Genomic DNA, 17136 nt, shown 5'->3' with positions numbered 1-17136 from the left:
TCGGTGCAGACTCGATGGGCCAAATGGCCTCCGTCTACACAGTAGGGATTCTATGATTCACTTCTCAAACAGCCTTATCATTGAGCTCCATTTCATAACTAATTGGGGTCAATTTTTGCGCCCAGGGAATGCAAGTGGCTGACTTCTTCAGGAGATGTCAATAGAGGACTTAGCCAACTTTAATGGCTAATTTAGCCTGATTTAGCCTGCTGATTGCTGACTTCTACCTGAAACGGCTTATCAGCTAGCTGGAAGCAGCAGCCCCAAACGTTAAGCTCAGGTGGCTTTTAAAAAATTTATTAGTGTCACAATAATTTACATTAACACTGCAATGAAGTTACCATGAAAGTCCCCTGGTCACCACACTCCAGTGCCTGTTCGGGTACACTGAGGGAGAAATTAGCATGATCAATGCACCTAACCAGCACATCTTTCAGACTGTGGAGGAAACCCATGCAGAATGGAGAGAACATGCAACCTCCACATAGACAGTGATGCAACCTGGCAATTCAACCTGGGTCCTGAGGGCTGACAGGCAGCCTCTGAAGGTGGCTCTGTACCTCCATGGCACATGGGAGTCAATTATTTCCCCTGTTCCATTTTAACCACCTGCTTTCTACCAGACAGATTGTGTTATGTCAACCTTATCATTTGTAGTTTAACATATTTTGAAAAGAGTATCTCTCTTATGACACTGACAGTTATTCAGTGCAAAGGCACCAATGAAACAAGACGCAACAGCATGTCTTCTTGTTATTCTGGGTTTTCTGTGGCCTAACTAGTGATCCTTAAAGAAGACCATTCTGAAAAGGTAAAAGAAAATATTTTATAATTTAGTTTCAATGCAGCCAATGAGACAGCAGGATTCCTCCTCTTCATTCAACAGAAGTACTGTGGTCCACACCTGCTTTTGCTTTTCCTCCTTCTCCATTCCTAGGACCAATCTGCAGGCTAGCTTGGCATCAGAATTAGTGAACTTTTTAAATTTGTTCATGAGATTTGGCTATCATTGACTTGGCCAGTATTTATTGCCCATCCTAATTTCTGTTGAGGAGGTGGTGGTGAGCTGCCATCTTGAATAGCTACAGTCTCTGTGGCGTACATACATCATAGTGCCATTAGGGACAAAATCCTAGGATTTTGACCCAGCCACTGCGAAGGAAGGATAATATATTTCCGAGTCAGGATGGCGTGTGACTTGGAAGGGAACTTCCAGGTGATGGTGTGGTTATGCTTCTGCTGCCCATACTCTTCTAGATGGTAGATGTTGCAGGTTTGGAAGGTGTTATCAAGAAGCTTTGTTGAGTTGCTGCAGTGCATCTTGTATATGGTACACACTGCTGCCACTGTGTGAGGATGGTGAACTGAGTGAATGTTGAACAAGATGTTTGGGATGCCAATCAAGTGGGCTATTTTGGCTTGAAATGTTATTAAGCTTCTTGACTGCTATTATAACTGCACTTATCCAGGCAGGTGGAGAGTATTCCATCTTGTTCCTCACCTGTGTTCATAGATGTAGACACACTTTGGGGTGTCAACATGTGAGTTACTTTCACTGAATTCCCAGCCTCTGACCTGCTCTTGTGTCCACAGTCTTTTTATAGCTGGTCCAGTTCAGATTCTGGTCAATGGTAACCCTCAGGATATTGATACTAAGGGATTTAGTGATGGTAATATCATTGAATGTCATGGGGAGATGGTTAGATTCTCTCCTCTTAGAGATAGTTCTTGCCTGTCACTTGTCTGACAAAATGTCCCCTGCCATTTGTTAGCCCAAGCCTGAATATGTTTCAGTTCTTGCTGTATTTGAACATGGACTGCTTCAGCATCTGAGGAATATGGTACTGAACACTGTGCAATCATCAGTGAACATCTCCACTTCTGACCTTAAGAAGGAAGGAAGGTCATTGATGAAGCAGCTGAAGATGGTAAGGTCTGAGGAGCTCCTGTAGCAATATACTGGGACTGAGATGATTGACATCCAACAACCATCTTCCTTTGTGCAAAATATGACTCCAAACAGTGGAAAATTTTCATTCAATTCCCATTGACTTTAGCTGTACTGGGATAATACATTGACACTTACAGTCCACCAGTTCAATGCAAATGAAGCCTGGTTGCCCATTTTGCTAGTGTTTTGAGATCGCAGTGCCTATTTCAGATTGGATTTTGATCTTATGCTTTCCTTAGCCTCAGCTGTGAAAGAACTGTTGTCATTGTTGCCAGATGTACAGGCCGGCTATGGATGAACAAGATCTGGGGAGATTGCTAAGAACTGATGCCAATTTGTCAGAAATGGAGACCGATGTGGGACCTGCTCTAATTGCTCAAGGGGTGAAAAATATATTCTAGTGCCTACGTTTAAAATGCTGTAAAACTACTGTCTAAATCAGGAGGCTAACCATGAAATCGGGGTTCAAATATTTTTCAATAAGTTTTTTCAGGCATTTTCTTTTGACAAATACCCCAGATACTACCTTGGGGACATATCATTTGTACCTTTTATATTTATGGGTAAAAGTTACAGGCGAAAGTAATTTCCTGTTTGGAAAATATTTATCTTGGGAAATGAATGGAAACCTTGCAGAGCAAATGAAGGCATGAAGGATAATCTAGTCTTTCAGATATCAATCTTACCAATTTCATGCTGTCCTGGATTATCAGAGATCTCAATCGCATACAGCTTCAATCCCTGATAGCTTTTGCCAATGTTGTAAATCCTGGTGATGTTTGGACACTGTTCATTTACTATCTTCATCAACTGTTCAACAAAATGTACAACTCAGTGAAAATTCAGTGCTTAGGGCTGAAAGAATCACAACCAGTTATTAACTCCCTTGAGTGGCATTTCTTAGCATTGTTCTCAAAGACTCTCTCCAATAGCTCATTTAATTGTGTGCACTCTATGCATACCCCCACACATCCAAGGAGTAGTATCATATAAGCCATTCAGAAGTTTAGACAAGTGAGTACTAAGCAATGATAAACCAATAATAAATCATCAGTCAACTGGGGGTTACACTAAAGATAGACATTCATGCTTAATTAACTGAATAAATTGGTTTGTCCCTTACTACAGAAATTTGTGTTTCTATATCAGGACATCATTATAGAAGTTAATGATGCACATTTGTGTCACAAATTGAACTGTAGCCCCTTGCAAGAAGCTAGATAATCAAATGAAGTAATATGTTAACATGATATGCAAACCATGCTAGTGTGAAAACTTTAAGCCTGGCAGCGGTCACCTTCTACAAGGAGTGGCACAGTAGTTAGCATTGCTGCCTCACAGTGGCAGGATTTGGGTTCAATTCCAGGCTTGAGTCACTGTCTGTGTGGAGTCTGCACATTCTCCCCGTGTCTGCATGGGTTTCTTCTGGGTGCTCCGGTTTCCTTCCATTGTCCAAAACATGTGCTGGTTAGGTGCATTGGCCATGTTAAATTCTTCCTCAGTGGACCCGAACAGGTGCCGGACTGTGGCAACTAGGGGATTTTTACAGTAACTTCATTGCAGTGTTAATGTAAGTTTACATGTGACAACCATAAATAAACTTTAAAATCTTTGATAATGGCAGGACAGGTTAACAAAGCAGTTAATAAAACATATGGGATCCTGGGCTTCATAAAGAGAGGCATAAAGTACAATGGACAGAAGCTCATGCGAACCCTAAATGAAATGTCAAGTCGAATTCTGAGCACTTGGCTTTAGGAAGGACATGAAAACTTTGACAGGACTGCTGATAAATTTATTAGAATGGTTCCAAGGGTGATGTATGGTAGTGACTTGGGTAAGCTGGAGAAGCTGGGATTGTCCTCCTTGGGGCAAAGAAAGGTACAAGGAGATTTGATATAGATGTTTCAGATCATCAAGTGTTCAAACAGCATAAATCAAAAGAGAAAGTTTCCAATAGCTGAAGAACCAGAAGATACAGGGTCAAACTAATTGGCAGAGGTGACATGAGAAAAGCATATTTTATGCAACAAATGGTTAGGATTTGAAATGTATTCCCAGATTATCACCACTAAATTTCAAAAGGTGAACTGGTGAACTATTTGAAGGATGTAAAGTTGCAATGATATGGGAGAAGATAGGGGATTAGAACTAACTAGATTACTCTTCAAAAGAGCTAGCACAGACCTGATGGACTGAATACACTGTGCTGCATTCCATTCTATGATTCGACAGGTGTTTGACATGATCACAGTTGGTTTGAAGGTTTTCACTCAACGTCCAGTTAGAGTTACATTGTTAATGAATCATGCCAATGATTTTCGATTTGAGTGTATAATGTATGCAAATACACTCCCAGTCAAACTTTAAGGGCAGAATTTGCTGTTCGTGATGCAACACTTTGTACATTTAGCATGTTCTTATCAAATAACTATCTTCACTAATTGTACCAAGATGCCAGCAATTCTTGTTGTCATAATCTTGATTACATAACTGGGTGACCAGGCATTGACCAACTTAAGGGGCTGGTTTTTCTTCTGGCTGGAATGGGGTCGGGTTTGTCTAATTTAATTTAATTGGTTTTCAAGAAAAAAATTGGAATAGGGCCAGGAATAGCAAGAACTTAGATTTTTTTGCACTAATTTCAAATTTGCAGTGCCTTCTTGACCTTTGTGTGGCCTTTTCACAGGATAGGAAGTCCTTGGATCATGAACCCATACACACCTCTCCTGAAGCTGAGGTTATCATTAAGCCCAAGAGGAAATTTCCTGCCCCCATTGTCTGCTGTTTTTGTCTGCTGCTGCGGGCTTTGTAAGCTCCAAGAAACTCGCCTGACTGGAGAGTTAGTGAACACTGGGGGAAGCTTGCTGAGGTCACAAAATCATTCTGGCAGGTAAGTGCAAAATGTTTAGACAACTTCATCTGATATTATTTGACGATGCATTGTAACATAGATTTAAAGTTTATTTATTTATTAGTAAACAAGTAGGCTTAGTCTATTAGTCACAGGTAGACTTACATTAACATTGTAATTAAGTTACTGTGAAAACCCCCTTGTCACCACACTCTGGCACCTGTTCGCGTACACTGAGGGAGAATTTAGCATGGCCAATGCACCTAACCAGCATGTCTTTTGGACTGTTGGAGGAAACTGGACTATCTGGAGGAAACTCATGCAGACATGGGGAGAACATGCAAATTCCACACAGGCAGTGACCTAAGCTGGGAATTGAACCTGGATCCCTGGCGCTGTGAGGCAGCAGTGCTAATCACTGCACCACTGTGCCATCCTGATGTGCTTTAATGACAAAGATTCATCATTGAGCTCAATTCTGAAACAGTAGTTTGGCCATTACATTGATCAGCATTGTTTAAGTGTTGAGATGACATGAAATGGGGCACTGACACGAGCTTGGATTTCAGAAGTCAGAAATGAGCTCAACTCATGTTTCCCAAGCCCGAGTCAATAATTGTGACTTAAAATATGCTCCTATAAACGATTAATTTTACCAGAGCATTGACCAACATTGTCACTTTGAAGGTAGGCAAATTAAGATCAGCTGTATCGCAACAGCAAATGTTTCAAAAAATGTCTTTTTTTGCATTTTGGAGAAATCACTGAATAAAACTGAAAAATCAAAATTGGTTTTAAGTTATTGCACATTTCTGAATTAATGTTTTGACCCATTCAGAAGTAAATTTCTTTAGAAATTTTGATTGTATCCAATTTGAAAATCAAATGCGTGTGAACATTTTTCCAGATACTTCCAGTTCAGATTTCAGTTCAGAAGATTTCAAAACCTCTTCACATTGAAAACCAGTTGTACATCAGAATCTGTTCTCCTGAAAACGTAACAGACAAATACTAGAAACAGATCAATAGGCCACACTTTACTTGTGATTTGCACTGCTGGTTATTTGTGCTGACTTAGGTTTGAGCCAGTTTCAAACATCAGAGATAATTCTGCCAAAGATATCAGCCTTAGATTTATTTTCTAGACTGTTATGGTTAAGTATGTGAGGATTGACCCTAAAATTATACCTGGATTGGTGTTATTGCATTCATCACTAAGTATCCTAAAGTCATTCCTTTTAATATTTTCTAAAAATACCATTTTCCTGCCACAAAAATATCCTCATAAAGTCAGAGGTTTACAGCACAGAAACAGGCCCTTCAGCCCAACTTGTCCATGCCACTCTTTTTTTAATCACTAAGCTAGTCCCAATTGCTTGCATTTGGCCCATATCCCTCTTTAGCCATCTTACCCATATCAACTGTCTAAAGGCTTTTTAAAAGACAAAATTGTACCCACCTCTACTACTACCTCTGGCAGCTCATTCCAGACACTCACCACCCTCTGTGTGGAAAAGTTGCTCCTGTGGACCTTTTTGTATCTCTCCCCTCTCACCTTAAACCTATTTCTTCTGGTTTTAGACTCCTCTACCTTTGGGAAAAGAAATTGACTGTCTCGTTGATCTGTGCCACTCATTATTTTATAGACCTCTATAAGATCACCCCCTAAGCCTCCTATGCTCCAGAGAAAAAAAAAACCCAGTCTATCCAGCCTCTCCTTATAACTCAAATCTGATTCAAGTTTAGAATCTGCTGTTTGGATACTAATTGTAGTTGATCTAAATCACCGTATCATCTAAGTGATGCAGTAGAATAAGCCCGATACCTGGCTGCAGGATTGCATCGATAAGCTGCTGAACCTTTGGTAGCCTCACATGCATTAGGGTTTATGGCTGAATAAGAAGGCAAATGCTATTTCCCTTCCATTTGCTGGCCCATGATGTGGAAGATATAGCCCATTGTTTGGCTCATTGGTTGAAAACAACAGGATTATTGAACCCACCAAACATGCTTAAAAACGCTGTTTCTAACTAAAATTAGTAATTAGGCATAAAACAAAATACAAGGGACAAGGGTGCACTAATTTAAATGACCCACCATTACCCACACATTACACATAGAGGAAATACATGCAACGCTCTTCATTTGAACATTGAGCCGAGTATTTATTTGCCGTTGGTTACAATGTGAGTTTCAACAAATTGTAACATTTCAGATTGTGAATAATATGGAACGGCAGAACGAGGTGGTTTTAGCATGGTTATTTGGCAGATGTGGCCTGTCAAGAAATGGTATATTCATAGCATGTTGCTGAACACAAAGTAAAACTGAATGGTTTCCATATCTTGTCAGTAATTTATATCATTAAAATGTTTTTTCTTTATTCAGGTAGAGTGACCAAGTGTATCCAGTAATATCCTGTATTATTTCCGTTGTGTATCTAATCAGATGAAAGAGATTATTGTTCATCCTGTCTCCAATTATTCAATGAAATTTTATGGTCCTGTCACAGCGGATTGTTTAAAGGTCCATTAACTTCCGTGGGACTGGAAAATCCTGCTGGTGGGAGGGGCCGGAAAATTCTGCCCCTAATTTTTATTTATGCAAGGTCATGTTTTGGTTCTTAGAAAGGATGGGCTTGTCTGTCCAAGTGGGACTTTGTAATGGACGGAAGACAAAGGACATGATTCTCTGTCCTCTTCAGATGGTTGCGTGGATTCCCGACAACCCAGTGAATGGGCCATCGGCCGAAAATTGGGATTCCTGATGGGCATCAGGGCTATCAGGATTCGTCTGACCCATCCCAGAGTGGGTAGCAACCTGGTAATTATGCATACCCACTCATTTGAATTAGCGAATTTGATGGCCAATTCATCAACCTTCCTACGTTCACCGGTTCCACGTCTCCGGCCTCGATTGGGTTCCTGTCCAGAGCAGGCGGCAGCCAGATAATTATGCAAACCAGCTACTTTGAATGTCATTAACAGGATTGACAGCAAATTCACCAGCCTCCCATCATTCACCCAGCCCGCCAGTGGGAAAGGCACGGGCTGGGCTTTACAGTTGCTACCCACAAGCAGGGACATGGTGTGCTGGACACTGAGGGTCCAGGGAAACACAATCAACGCCTCAGAAAAGAGGGGCATCCTTCCCCTCACCATCACTCAAGTCACAGATAATCCCCCAACACACACACAAACATGCACACATGCACATACACGCACATGCAAACACGCACAGACCGAGCAGATGCGGCCACTCACCCCCTCAAACCCTCAGTCAGCCTCACTTCAGGCCATGTGCCTTGGCAGTGCCAACTGTACCCTTCCCCCAGCACTCTGGCACTGACACCTTGGGCCCTGAGGGGGCTTGAGTTCCAGTCTGCCCAGCTGTGCACTGAACTCCTGTGTATGCATACAGCTTTGATTGAAGTTTGAGGCTTCCTAGCAAGTTGAAATTGTTGAAACCCTCTCCATTCCAATGGAAATCTTTGATCTGTAACAAATTCAACTTTATCTGCCTTGAAAAAAAACTTCCATTTATGCTATCAACCTCCAACCTCCCGTGTTTATTTTCATTTCCCTTCACGATTGAATGTACCTCAAGTACCCCATTGATCCTGACCACAATGTTGACAGAATCGGAACCTGATTGACAGCCTGTGGTTTCACTTCCTCTTTTGCAAACCACAATCGTTTTGAAGAACTTGCTGCAGAATTCTCTCCCAAAGCGGATCTCCCTTGAGCTGTTTCTATAAGGCTTCTTTTTGTCTCAAGCCCTTCTTGTTTGGGATCTTCCTCCCTGTTTGGGACCTTCTCCCTGTCCCCTTCCCTGTGTCCTTCTTCCTGGCACACCATCTCTTAAATGGCACTCCTGTTCAGTTCACCTGACTTCTGGTTTCATGCCTTTCACTTCCTTGTTTCCTTTTCTTCTTTCTCTTGTGTGCAGGTACTTCGAGCGTGTCAGTCCTGGCTAAAAGTTGAAAATGGGCAAACTGCACACATGCAACCCTTTTCCAGCTGGTGCATGAGTATGAATCCAGAGGACTAATGCAAACTATAGATCATGAACTCCAATTCTGATTTAAACTTCAATATTTTCTTTTTTTTTGTTTTATCACACTGAAGTGAATGCAAAGATCCTAAATGCAAATGTCATAACATGCTAAACTTAAAAATGTAAAAACTACAAGTTCCTGATGGCTTAATGGTTTAGTACTCAATCAGTCAGAACAGGAAGGCTCCTGGGTCAAGCCTAAGGGGAGATCTTACAAGCTGATCATGATCAGCGTGACAAACCGGTAAGATCTCGAATGAGGTGAAAAACAGGGTTTGCGCAGGTCTTGCGATCTTACTGGCCCTCGATTGCTGGCGTGATCAGGAAGGAGTGGGGAGTTCGATTGACCAGGTTGGATACTGGGGCAGTAATTGGCCAGGAGTGGGGGTATTGGGACAATATCTGGGAGGGGATTATTGGGGTGATATGTAGGGGGGGTGGGGATATTGACAGGTCTCTCCTTTCTGTTGCACAGAAGACTGAAAGAATTGCTCATGTGCAACAGCGCTCTATATATGTGAGCAGCCAGATTTCCAATATGAATAGACTCCCTCTGCTGGAGTGAATCACACTCTGCCTCTTTTGAGTGTGATTCTCTCGTGTTTGAAAGTTCGTTCAGCACTTAGAATTTTCTCTCTGGTCTGCTGAGCAAATGGCAAAAGCAGAAACGAGAGACCATCAAGAATCTCTGTTGTACTGGGGGATTTCAACCAGGCAATACGCAGGAAGCAGGAAGCCCCACAGGCATTTGTTCCCCTAATCTCTGTTCAGTTAGTCTGCCTCAAAGAGAATGCTCCTCAACTTTTAGGTCCTATTTTATAGAGTGTCAGCCATGGCTCAGTGGATAGCACCCTTGCTTATAAATTGCAAGTTTCTAGGTTCAAGTCTCTAAGGCTTGAGCACAATAACCAAGACTAACACTCTAGTTCAGCACTGAGACAGTGCTGCCTTTCAGATTAAAAGAATGTTTGAGTGGATGTAAAAGATCCCTTGGCACTAATGTGAAGCAGAGTATGGAGTTATCCCATGTCCTGACCAATATTTTTCCATTAATCAACATCATTCAGTTATTATCACATTGCTGTTGCTGTGTGTGAAATTACAAAATGACTGCCTTTATTTACAAACTTCATTTCAATGGCCATTTGAGTCCAAAGATGTGTGGGTTAGGTTGATTGGCCATGCTAAATTGCCTCTTAGTGTCCTGAGATGCGTAGGTTAGAGGGATTAGTGGGTAAGATATGGGGGTAGGGCCTGGGTGGGATTGTGTTCGGTGAAGACTTGATGGGCCGAAGGGCTTCTTTCTGCAATGTAGGGTTCTATGATTCTATTAGATTGATGGTAAAAATGGCGGATTTCCTTCCCTGAAGGACAGTAGTGAATCATATGGGTTTTTGTGATAATTGATGATGGTTTCATAGTTATCATTAGACTTTTAATTCTAGATTTTTTATTGAATAAAAATTTCACCATCTGACATAATGGAATTTGAACCTGAGTCCCCAGAATGTTACCCGGGGTTTTCTGATTATTAGCTGATAACAATATCACTACACCACTGCCTCCCTGATTTTAAAGCACTTTGAAATGCTCAGTGGTTGTGAGCAAGTTGCTTTTGATTTAAAATTTAAATCCTATGTCTCTTATCCTCATGTCAGTTGAATGCAGGGGGATGAGTGCATCAAAAATCTGGAGATCTATTTTTGGGCTTCACTAAAACTGCCATCCACAGGCCTATGATACAAGAGTAGGATGTAAGTGTCGTTGGCTGGCTTTCCTCTCCTGTGTATCCAGTTAACCCAGATCATGCAATCTCTCCTCATGCTTATCCAACAAACAAATACCTGTGGGGCTTCCTGCTTCCTGAGTATTGCCTGAATGAAATCCCCCAGTACAACAGAGATTCCTGATGCTCTCTCGTTTCTGCTTTTGCCATTTGCTCAGCAGACCAGGGACTCTGCAGCCTCCCCTTTGAGGCGTGCTAAGCATGCCTGATATCAGACTCCCCACCCTAACTGGATATGTGTGCAGCAGATGAATAAATACAGTGGGTGATGTTGGCTGTGTGCCTGGATGAGTAACATCAGTAGGCAGCACAGATATATTGTCTGTATTAATATTAAGTGGCATGGCTTTGCCACACCCACTGTATGTCCATTTTCAAGCATGATCTAATTTCTAAACCATTAATTTAAGATGAGGAAGAGGAAGCAAAATCAGCTTTATATTTTGCCTGTAGACATCATTTTGCATTGAGCCAAAGCTGTTTAACTTCATCTGTCTTATTTTCCTAACAAGTTCTCTGAGATGACATGTTAAACACTGCTTTGGTTGCCAGCTTCATACACAGGTCTGCACTTAAAGCAATGCATCACTTTGGCTTACCAGGGATCTCTTCAGCTTGGGTTGTGCTGCATTGAACTACACTGGGAATTGGCACAGTGACAAGTGCAAAGCTAATGTGACACACTTTGCAAAGTGAAAAGTTAGGTGAAACATTCAAATAATTTGATCAGAAAATCGCCAGTTAGCTGGGAAAATGGGAGGCAGTGGTATAGTGGTATTGTTGCTAGACTGGTAATCCAGAGATGCAGGGTAATGCTTGGGGGACCTGGGTTTGAATCCCACCATGGCACATGGTGAAATTTGAATCCAATAAAAGTCTGAAATTAAAAGACAAATGATGACCATGAAACAATTGTCGTAAAAACCCATCTGGGTCAACTTCGGGAAAGGAAATCTGCCTTCTTTACCTAGTCTGGCCAACACATGGCTCCAGATCCACAGCAAATTGTGGTTGACTCTTAAAAATGCCCTCAGGGATGGGCAATTAATGCTTGCTCAGCCAACAACGCCCACATATTCTAAAGGAGTCAAAAAAAAGAAATGAACCAGAATACAGTTGAGCCTAAGAAACAAGCTATTAGACTGTGGAAATGGGTATCATTGTAAAATGAATAATGTGTATTTTATCACTAGTTTATCACCACTTATCACTGGTTGACATATAATAATCTTCAGGAGATAGAGAAATTGCTCAGAATGCACCATTATGTCATTAGGTGTTTGCAGACTTGGATGAATTGATTTTCATATGAACATACAGTAAAAGTACAAATTAATTGATTCATATTTAGTATTACAGGTAAATGAATTGTTAAGTTGGGTTGTATAATAAGACACAGTATTAAAAAGACAAAACCTTGCTTCCAGTATTATTTTCCTTGCCTTCATTACTAAGCCTGAAAGGAGTTACAGCTTGTTTCAAATTAAAATGGTCTCACAGTCTTAGAATCATAGAATCACTACAGTGCAAAAGGAGGCCATTCAGCCCATCAAGCCTCTACCAACAACAATTCCACCCTATCCCCATAACTCCACGTATTTTATCATGCTAGTTCCCCTGACACTAAAGGACAATTTAGAACAGGCAATCAAACTGACCCGCACATCTTTGAAGTGTGGGAGTACCCAGAGGAAACACACGCAGGCATGGGGACAATGTACAGACTCCACACAAACAGTGACCTGGGGCCAGAATCAAGCTTGGGTTCCTGGACTGTGAGCCAGCAGTGCTACCGTGCCCCCCACATGGTATATGCACAGTGTTTGTATCGGTATAAAACCAATGAAAAGTAGCCGGGGGGGTTCAGAATTAAACTTAAACCCCATTAAGATAATGATAGTCATCAGTGCCACAGAAGTAATACTGGCAGATAGCTTAATGAAACCAATTATTATGAACAATTTATGCAATTCTAGCATGTAAAAGAACCTCCGTCATTTTATCTTTCATTAGGGATTAATAAACTTGCATTTGCACAAGCAAAAGTTGCAATTGGCATACTTTATGTGGACTATATAAACCTGCAATGGATGGTAATTATGTTTTATAGGCCAGGCAAGTTTAGAATAGCTAGACTATTAGATCATGGTGAATGTGTATGGATTTTACTTGCACTAAACACAGCTTATCTATATTTGACTTACTGTAGTTTATGCAGCAGTGTCATGTATACAAAGTAACTTAAGACTAATTCTTCTGTCTTACTGTATTGTCAGTAAAGTTCTTACCTAACCCATTAAACATACATGGAGAAACTAAATAGTTCAGCTGGTAATAGGACAGCACCCAGTGATTCAGTGTGTTGATGTAATAATGCAGTATGCCACTGGGACTAAAGCATTTCACGTGATGAATCTGTGGTTGATGGCAAACACATGGCTGTCTCTCTATCCACGGTATCCAAAAAAATCAACAGTCTGCTTTTATTCTGATGTCAGTGGAGCCTACTTCTAAGTGGCTTTTGTGAAGTCCAGCCAGGTTTGCTTGCTCCACTTCTGACTCACATTTGATGTACAAGAGGGGAAATGTGAACAGGCTGTGAGTGAAAAGAAACTGGTGTAGGCTTCCTCTCCCAAAACTAACAAAGCAGCTTTATTCACAATTTCCCACTCTGCTTTTATCCACTCTCAGGCAATTAGTATTGTGTGAAGGTTAAGCAAATCATAGAATCGTAGAATCCTTACAGTGCAGAAGAAGGTCATTCAGTCCATTGAGTCTGGACTGACCATCTGACAGAACACCCCACCCAGATCCCATCCACATAACCCCAACTATTTACCCCACTAATCCCCCTAACCTATACATTTTGGGACACTAAGGGACAATTTAGCATGGCCAATCTACCTTACCCACACATTTTTGGCTTGTGGGAAGGAATCGGAGCACCTGGAGGAAACCCACACAGACACGGGGAGAATGTGCAAACTGCAGACACATAAGGCCATAAACAATCAGTTGCTCTGGATGGTTCTCAGAAGGACACAGCCTGATTTATGTTTCTGGCCTGGTGTTGCTAGTATTGGATACCACCTGGAAAAATCATGTAAGAACACATCATCATTATGCAGTTCACATCCTTAACAATTAAGTGAAGTGTTTGGAACATACCAAAAACCTTTTCCTTGTTTAAGGTAAAGATTGATTTTTTTTTCTGTTTCTGATTAAGTGTCCTGCTCCTACCTGCCTCATTTCCTTATAACTGTGATGTCTGAAGTCGAGATCATCTGTTGTGGTGACTTCATTGCGCCTGTGGTAGTAGTTGTTGGGATCTGAAAGTAAATGAAACACAGAATTTAGGCTCCAACTTGTTAAGATCAGTAAGATTAATACGACTTGCAGGTGTAAAGCAGCTACAGTCAGTCCCAGTATGGAACTCCTTTTTTTAGGCTCCTTTGGCAACTGCCTAAAGCAGTCTTTAGGTATTAGGTACATCATTTATATGTCACTGAAATTGGAGTATGAATGAGCAGGGTGTATGTTGGGCCTGCTGCCTTGCTCAGACCCTGCGGCAAGTGAGGTAGTGAAGATAGCTTTTCTCAGGAAAACATTTTCAGCGATTCCTCCTGTGGAGCAAGGAAGAGCAGAAGTGCTATCCTGTACTCCAGTCATAGAATCCTAGAATCCCTAAAGTGCAGAAAGAGGCCATTTGGTCCATCAAGTCTGGACCAACTCTCCAAAAGAGCAGCATATCATGGTCCACCCTCTTGGCCCTATCCCTGTAACACCACACATTTACAATGGCTAATCAACTTAACCGGCATGTCTTTGGAGTGTGGGAGAAAACTGGAGCACTCGGAGGAAACCCATGCAGACACGGGGAGAACATGCAAACTCTGCACAGTCACCCAAAGCCAGAATTGAATCCGGGTCCCTGCGCTGTGAGGCAGCAGTGCTACCACTGTGCCATCGTGCCGCCCTAAAAGTCGTCTGGCACTGTGTATAATCTACAAGACGCACTGCAGGAACTCAACAAAGTTCCTTAGACAACATCTTCCAAACCACAACTGTTACCATCTAGAAGGAGGAGAGCAGCAGATACCTGGGAGCACGACCACCTGAGATTCCCCTCCCAGCCACTCACTAAACTGAATTGGAAAGATAATCACTGTTCCTTCACTGTTACTGGGTCAAGATCCTAAAATTCCATCCCTAACAGCATTGTGGATAAGCATTCACCCAGACAATTGCAATAGTTCAAGGAGGCAGCTTACCATTATCTTCTGAAGGGGACTAGAGATGCACAATAAATGCCTACGATGGGGGGAGAGGGTTACCTTATGAGGTAAGTTCGGACAGATTGGAGATTAGAAGATTGAGAGGTAACCTTATTGAAACATATAAAATCCAGAGGGGACTTGACAAGGTGAATGCTGAAAGCATGTTGCCTCCTGTGTGAGAGACTAGAACCAGGGTACATAGTTTAAAAATAAGGGGTCTCCCATTTAAGATTGAGATGAGGAGAAATTACTTCTGTTAGAGAAACATTAGTTTTTAGAACTCTCTTTCCCAGAGAACAGTGGAGACAGGGTCACTGAATATTTTTAAGGCAGAGGTAGATAGATTCTTGACTTAAAATGGAGTCAAAGAATATGAAGAATAAACAGGAATGTGGAGTCACAAACAGATCTGCCATGATCTTATTGAATGGAGAGAGGGTTCGAAGAGCTGAATGGTCTTCTCATAGAATCAGTACAGTGCAGAAGGAGGCCATTTGGCCCATCATGTCTGGACCGATAATAATCCATTGCTATTCCCGTAACACAATATATTTACCCTGCTAGTCCGCCTGACACTAAGGGGCAATTTAGAATGGCCAATCAACCTAACCCACACATCTTTGGACTATGGGAGGAAATCAGAGCAGCTGGAAGAAACCCATGCAGACACTGAGAGAACGTGCAAACTCCAGAGTCATTGAAGGCCAGAATAGAACTGGGTCCCTGGCGCTTTGAGGCAGCAGAGCTAACCACTGTGCCACCCCTTTGTTCCTAATTCCTTTGTTTGTATGTTGGTATGTCCAGAGATGACTAAATTATTGTCCCCTCTTCTTTCTCAGCTACACCCTGCTCCTTGGTGACACTATTTGTAAATTTATTGTAAACTTCCACATGTACAATGAAAATATACAATTCTTTTGAGCTGTGTGTGTGTGTGTGTGTGTGTCAACCTGCTTTTTTGTTATGAAGTATTGGATGAGTCCTAATCGCCTCCATTTAATAATGGCATGGCTTAAACCATTGTCTTCTCCCTGTCACAAACTCAGAATCATTGTCACCAATTCCATTCCTCACCCTGGCTAGAGGCGACTAAAAGCTTTGTCAAATCAATCCATTTCAGAGAGAGGGAGGGAGTGAAGTAGAGGTAGTATGGCATAGCTAATCCTCTCCAACCATCCCACCGTTTTCCCGTCCACCCCCATAACCTGGGGAATGGGTAGATGCCTATATCAACAGCCAGCACACTGTATTTAAATAAACAATGAAGAGTCAATTCAGCTGTTATCAAATCAACTGACCCCGAAAATGTCCCGCTACACCTTACACATTTGCATGGGAGCAAGAAACACTTTTCTTTTCTTTGTGTTCAAAGGGCAGGATGGAAGTCGGGGGTGGGGGGGGGGTGCGGGTTGCTCTGTAGGGGCAACCGCCCTCCTCGATCCCCGTAGATTAAACCCCTCCTTCCTTCCAACCTGCTTCCTCCCTTAAACCTACCCCCTCACCCACCATCGCCCCACCCCCTCCTCACAGCACAATTTTGGATAGCCTATGATTATGTCATTTAGAGGATGGGAGTGGGGGGATGGGGGGACGGGGGGTTGTAGTAGGGAGCGGTGGGGAACCTGGGAGAGCAGTTGAAGCTGGAGAATTTAGACAGTGGATTTACTGAGGCAGTAGTAGAAAGAAGTGATGTTATGGGGATGGTGATTAATGATCCTTGTGATGGAGAAGATACGTAGTTGGAAGCTCTGCCCAGGACCAGGTAGTACACTGAGTTGTTACATGGAACTGTGGTTGGGAAGGGCAATGAAATTGATGATAAAGGAACAAAACTTTGTGGCAGGATCCAAAGACAAAAAGCTGAATAATATGTGGGTGGGGTGCACGAACAGTACCTCCCCTGCCTTCGGAAACCAGGTCGATGTGGAGCCAACACACTCTATACTGACCTGCCCACATATAGAAAGTGATTCAGGGCAGACTAATGAGGTTCCACCCTCTGTAGCTGCCACCAATCCTATTGGCTGGCAGGTCCAAAAATAAGTTGCAGCCCTCTATAGTAATAATTTATCATAGGATACAAAACGGCCAGCATTTACAATTTTCTACTTCAATATTGGAGCATATTGGGTGGCACGGTGGTTAGCACTGCTGTCTTGCAGCTCCAGAGACCTGGGTTCAGTTCGCAGACTTGGGTCAATGGCTGTGTGAA

At 42.1% G+C, this 17136-nt stretch overlaps 1 protein-coding gene across 1 annotated transcript in view; it reads right to left on the bottom strand.

The window, feature by feature from the left end:
- Window positions 1-17136, bottom strand: part of cpxm2 (carboxypeptidase X (M14 family), member 2) — a 184198-nt gene that overhangs the window by 54737 nt on the left and 112325 nt on the right. The window contains exons 7-8 of the mRNA XM_080205676.1: window positions 13888-13976; window positions 2638-2761 (exon numbers count right to left, since the gene is read on the bottom strand). Coding sequence (XP_080061802.1) covers window positions 2638-2761; window positions 13888-13976 — 213 coding nt within the window. The remainder of the gene's footprint in view (window positions 1-2637; window positions 2762-13887; window positions 13977-17136) is intronic.

This window comes from Carcharhinus amblyrhynchos, chromosome 17 (genome assembly GCF_965287045.1).
Source record: "Carcharhinus amblyrhynchos chromosome 17, sCarAmb.v2.hapA, whole genome shotgun sequence".
NCBI lineage: Eukaryota > Metazoa > Chordata > Chondrichthyes > Carcharhiniformes > Carcharhinidae > Carcharhinus > Carcharhinus amblyrhynchos.
This window is presented reverse-complemented; position numbering and strand designations above follow the sequence as displayed.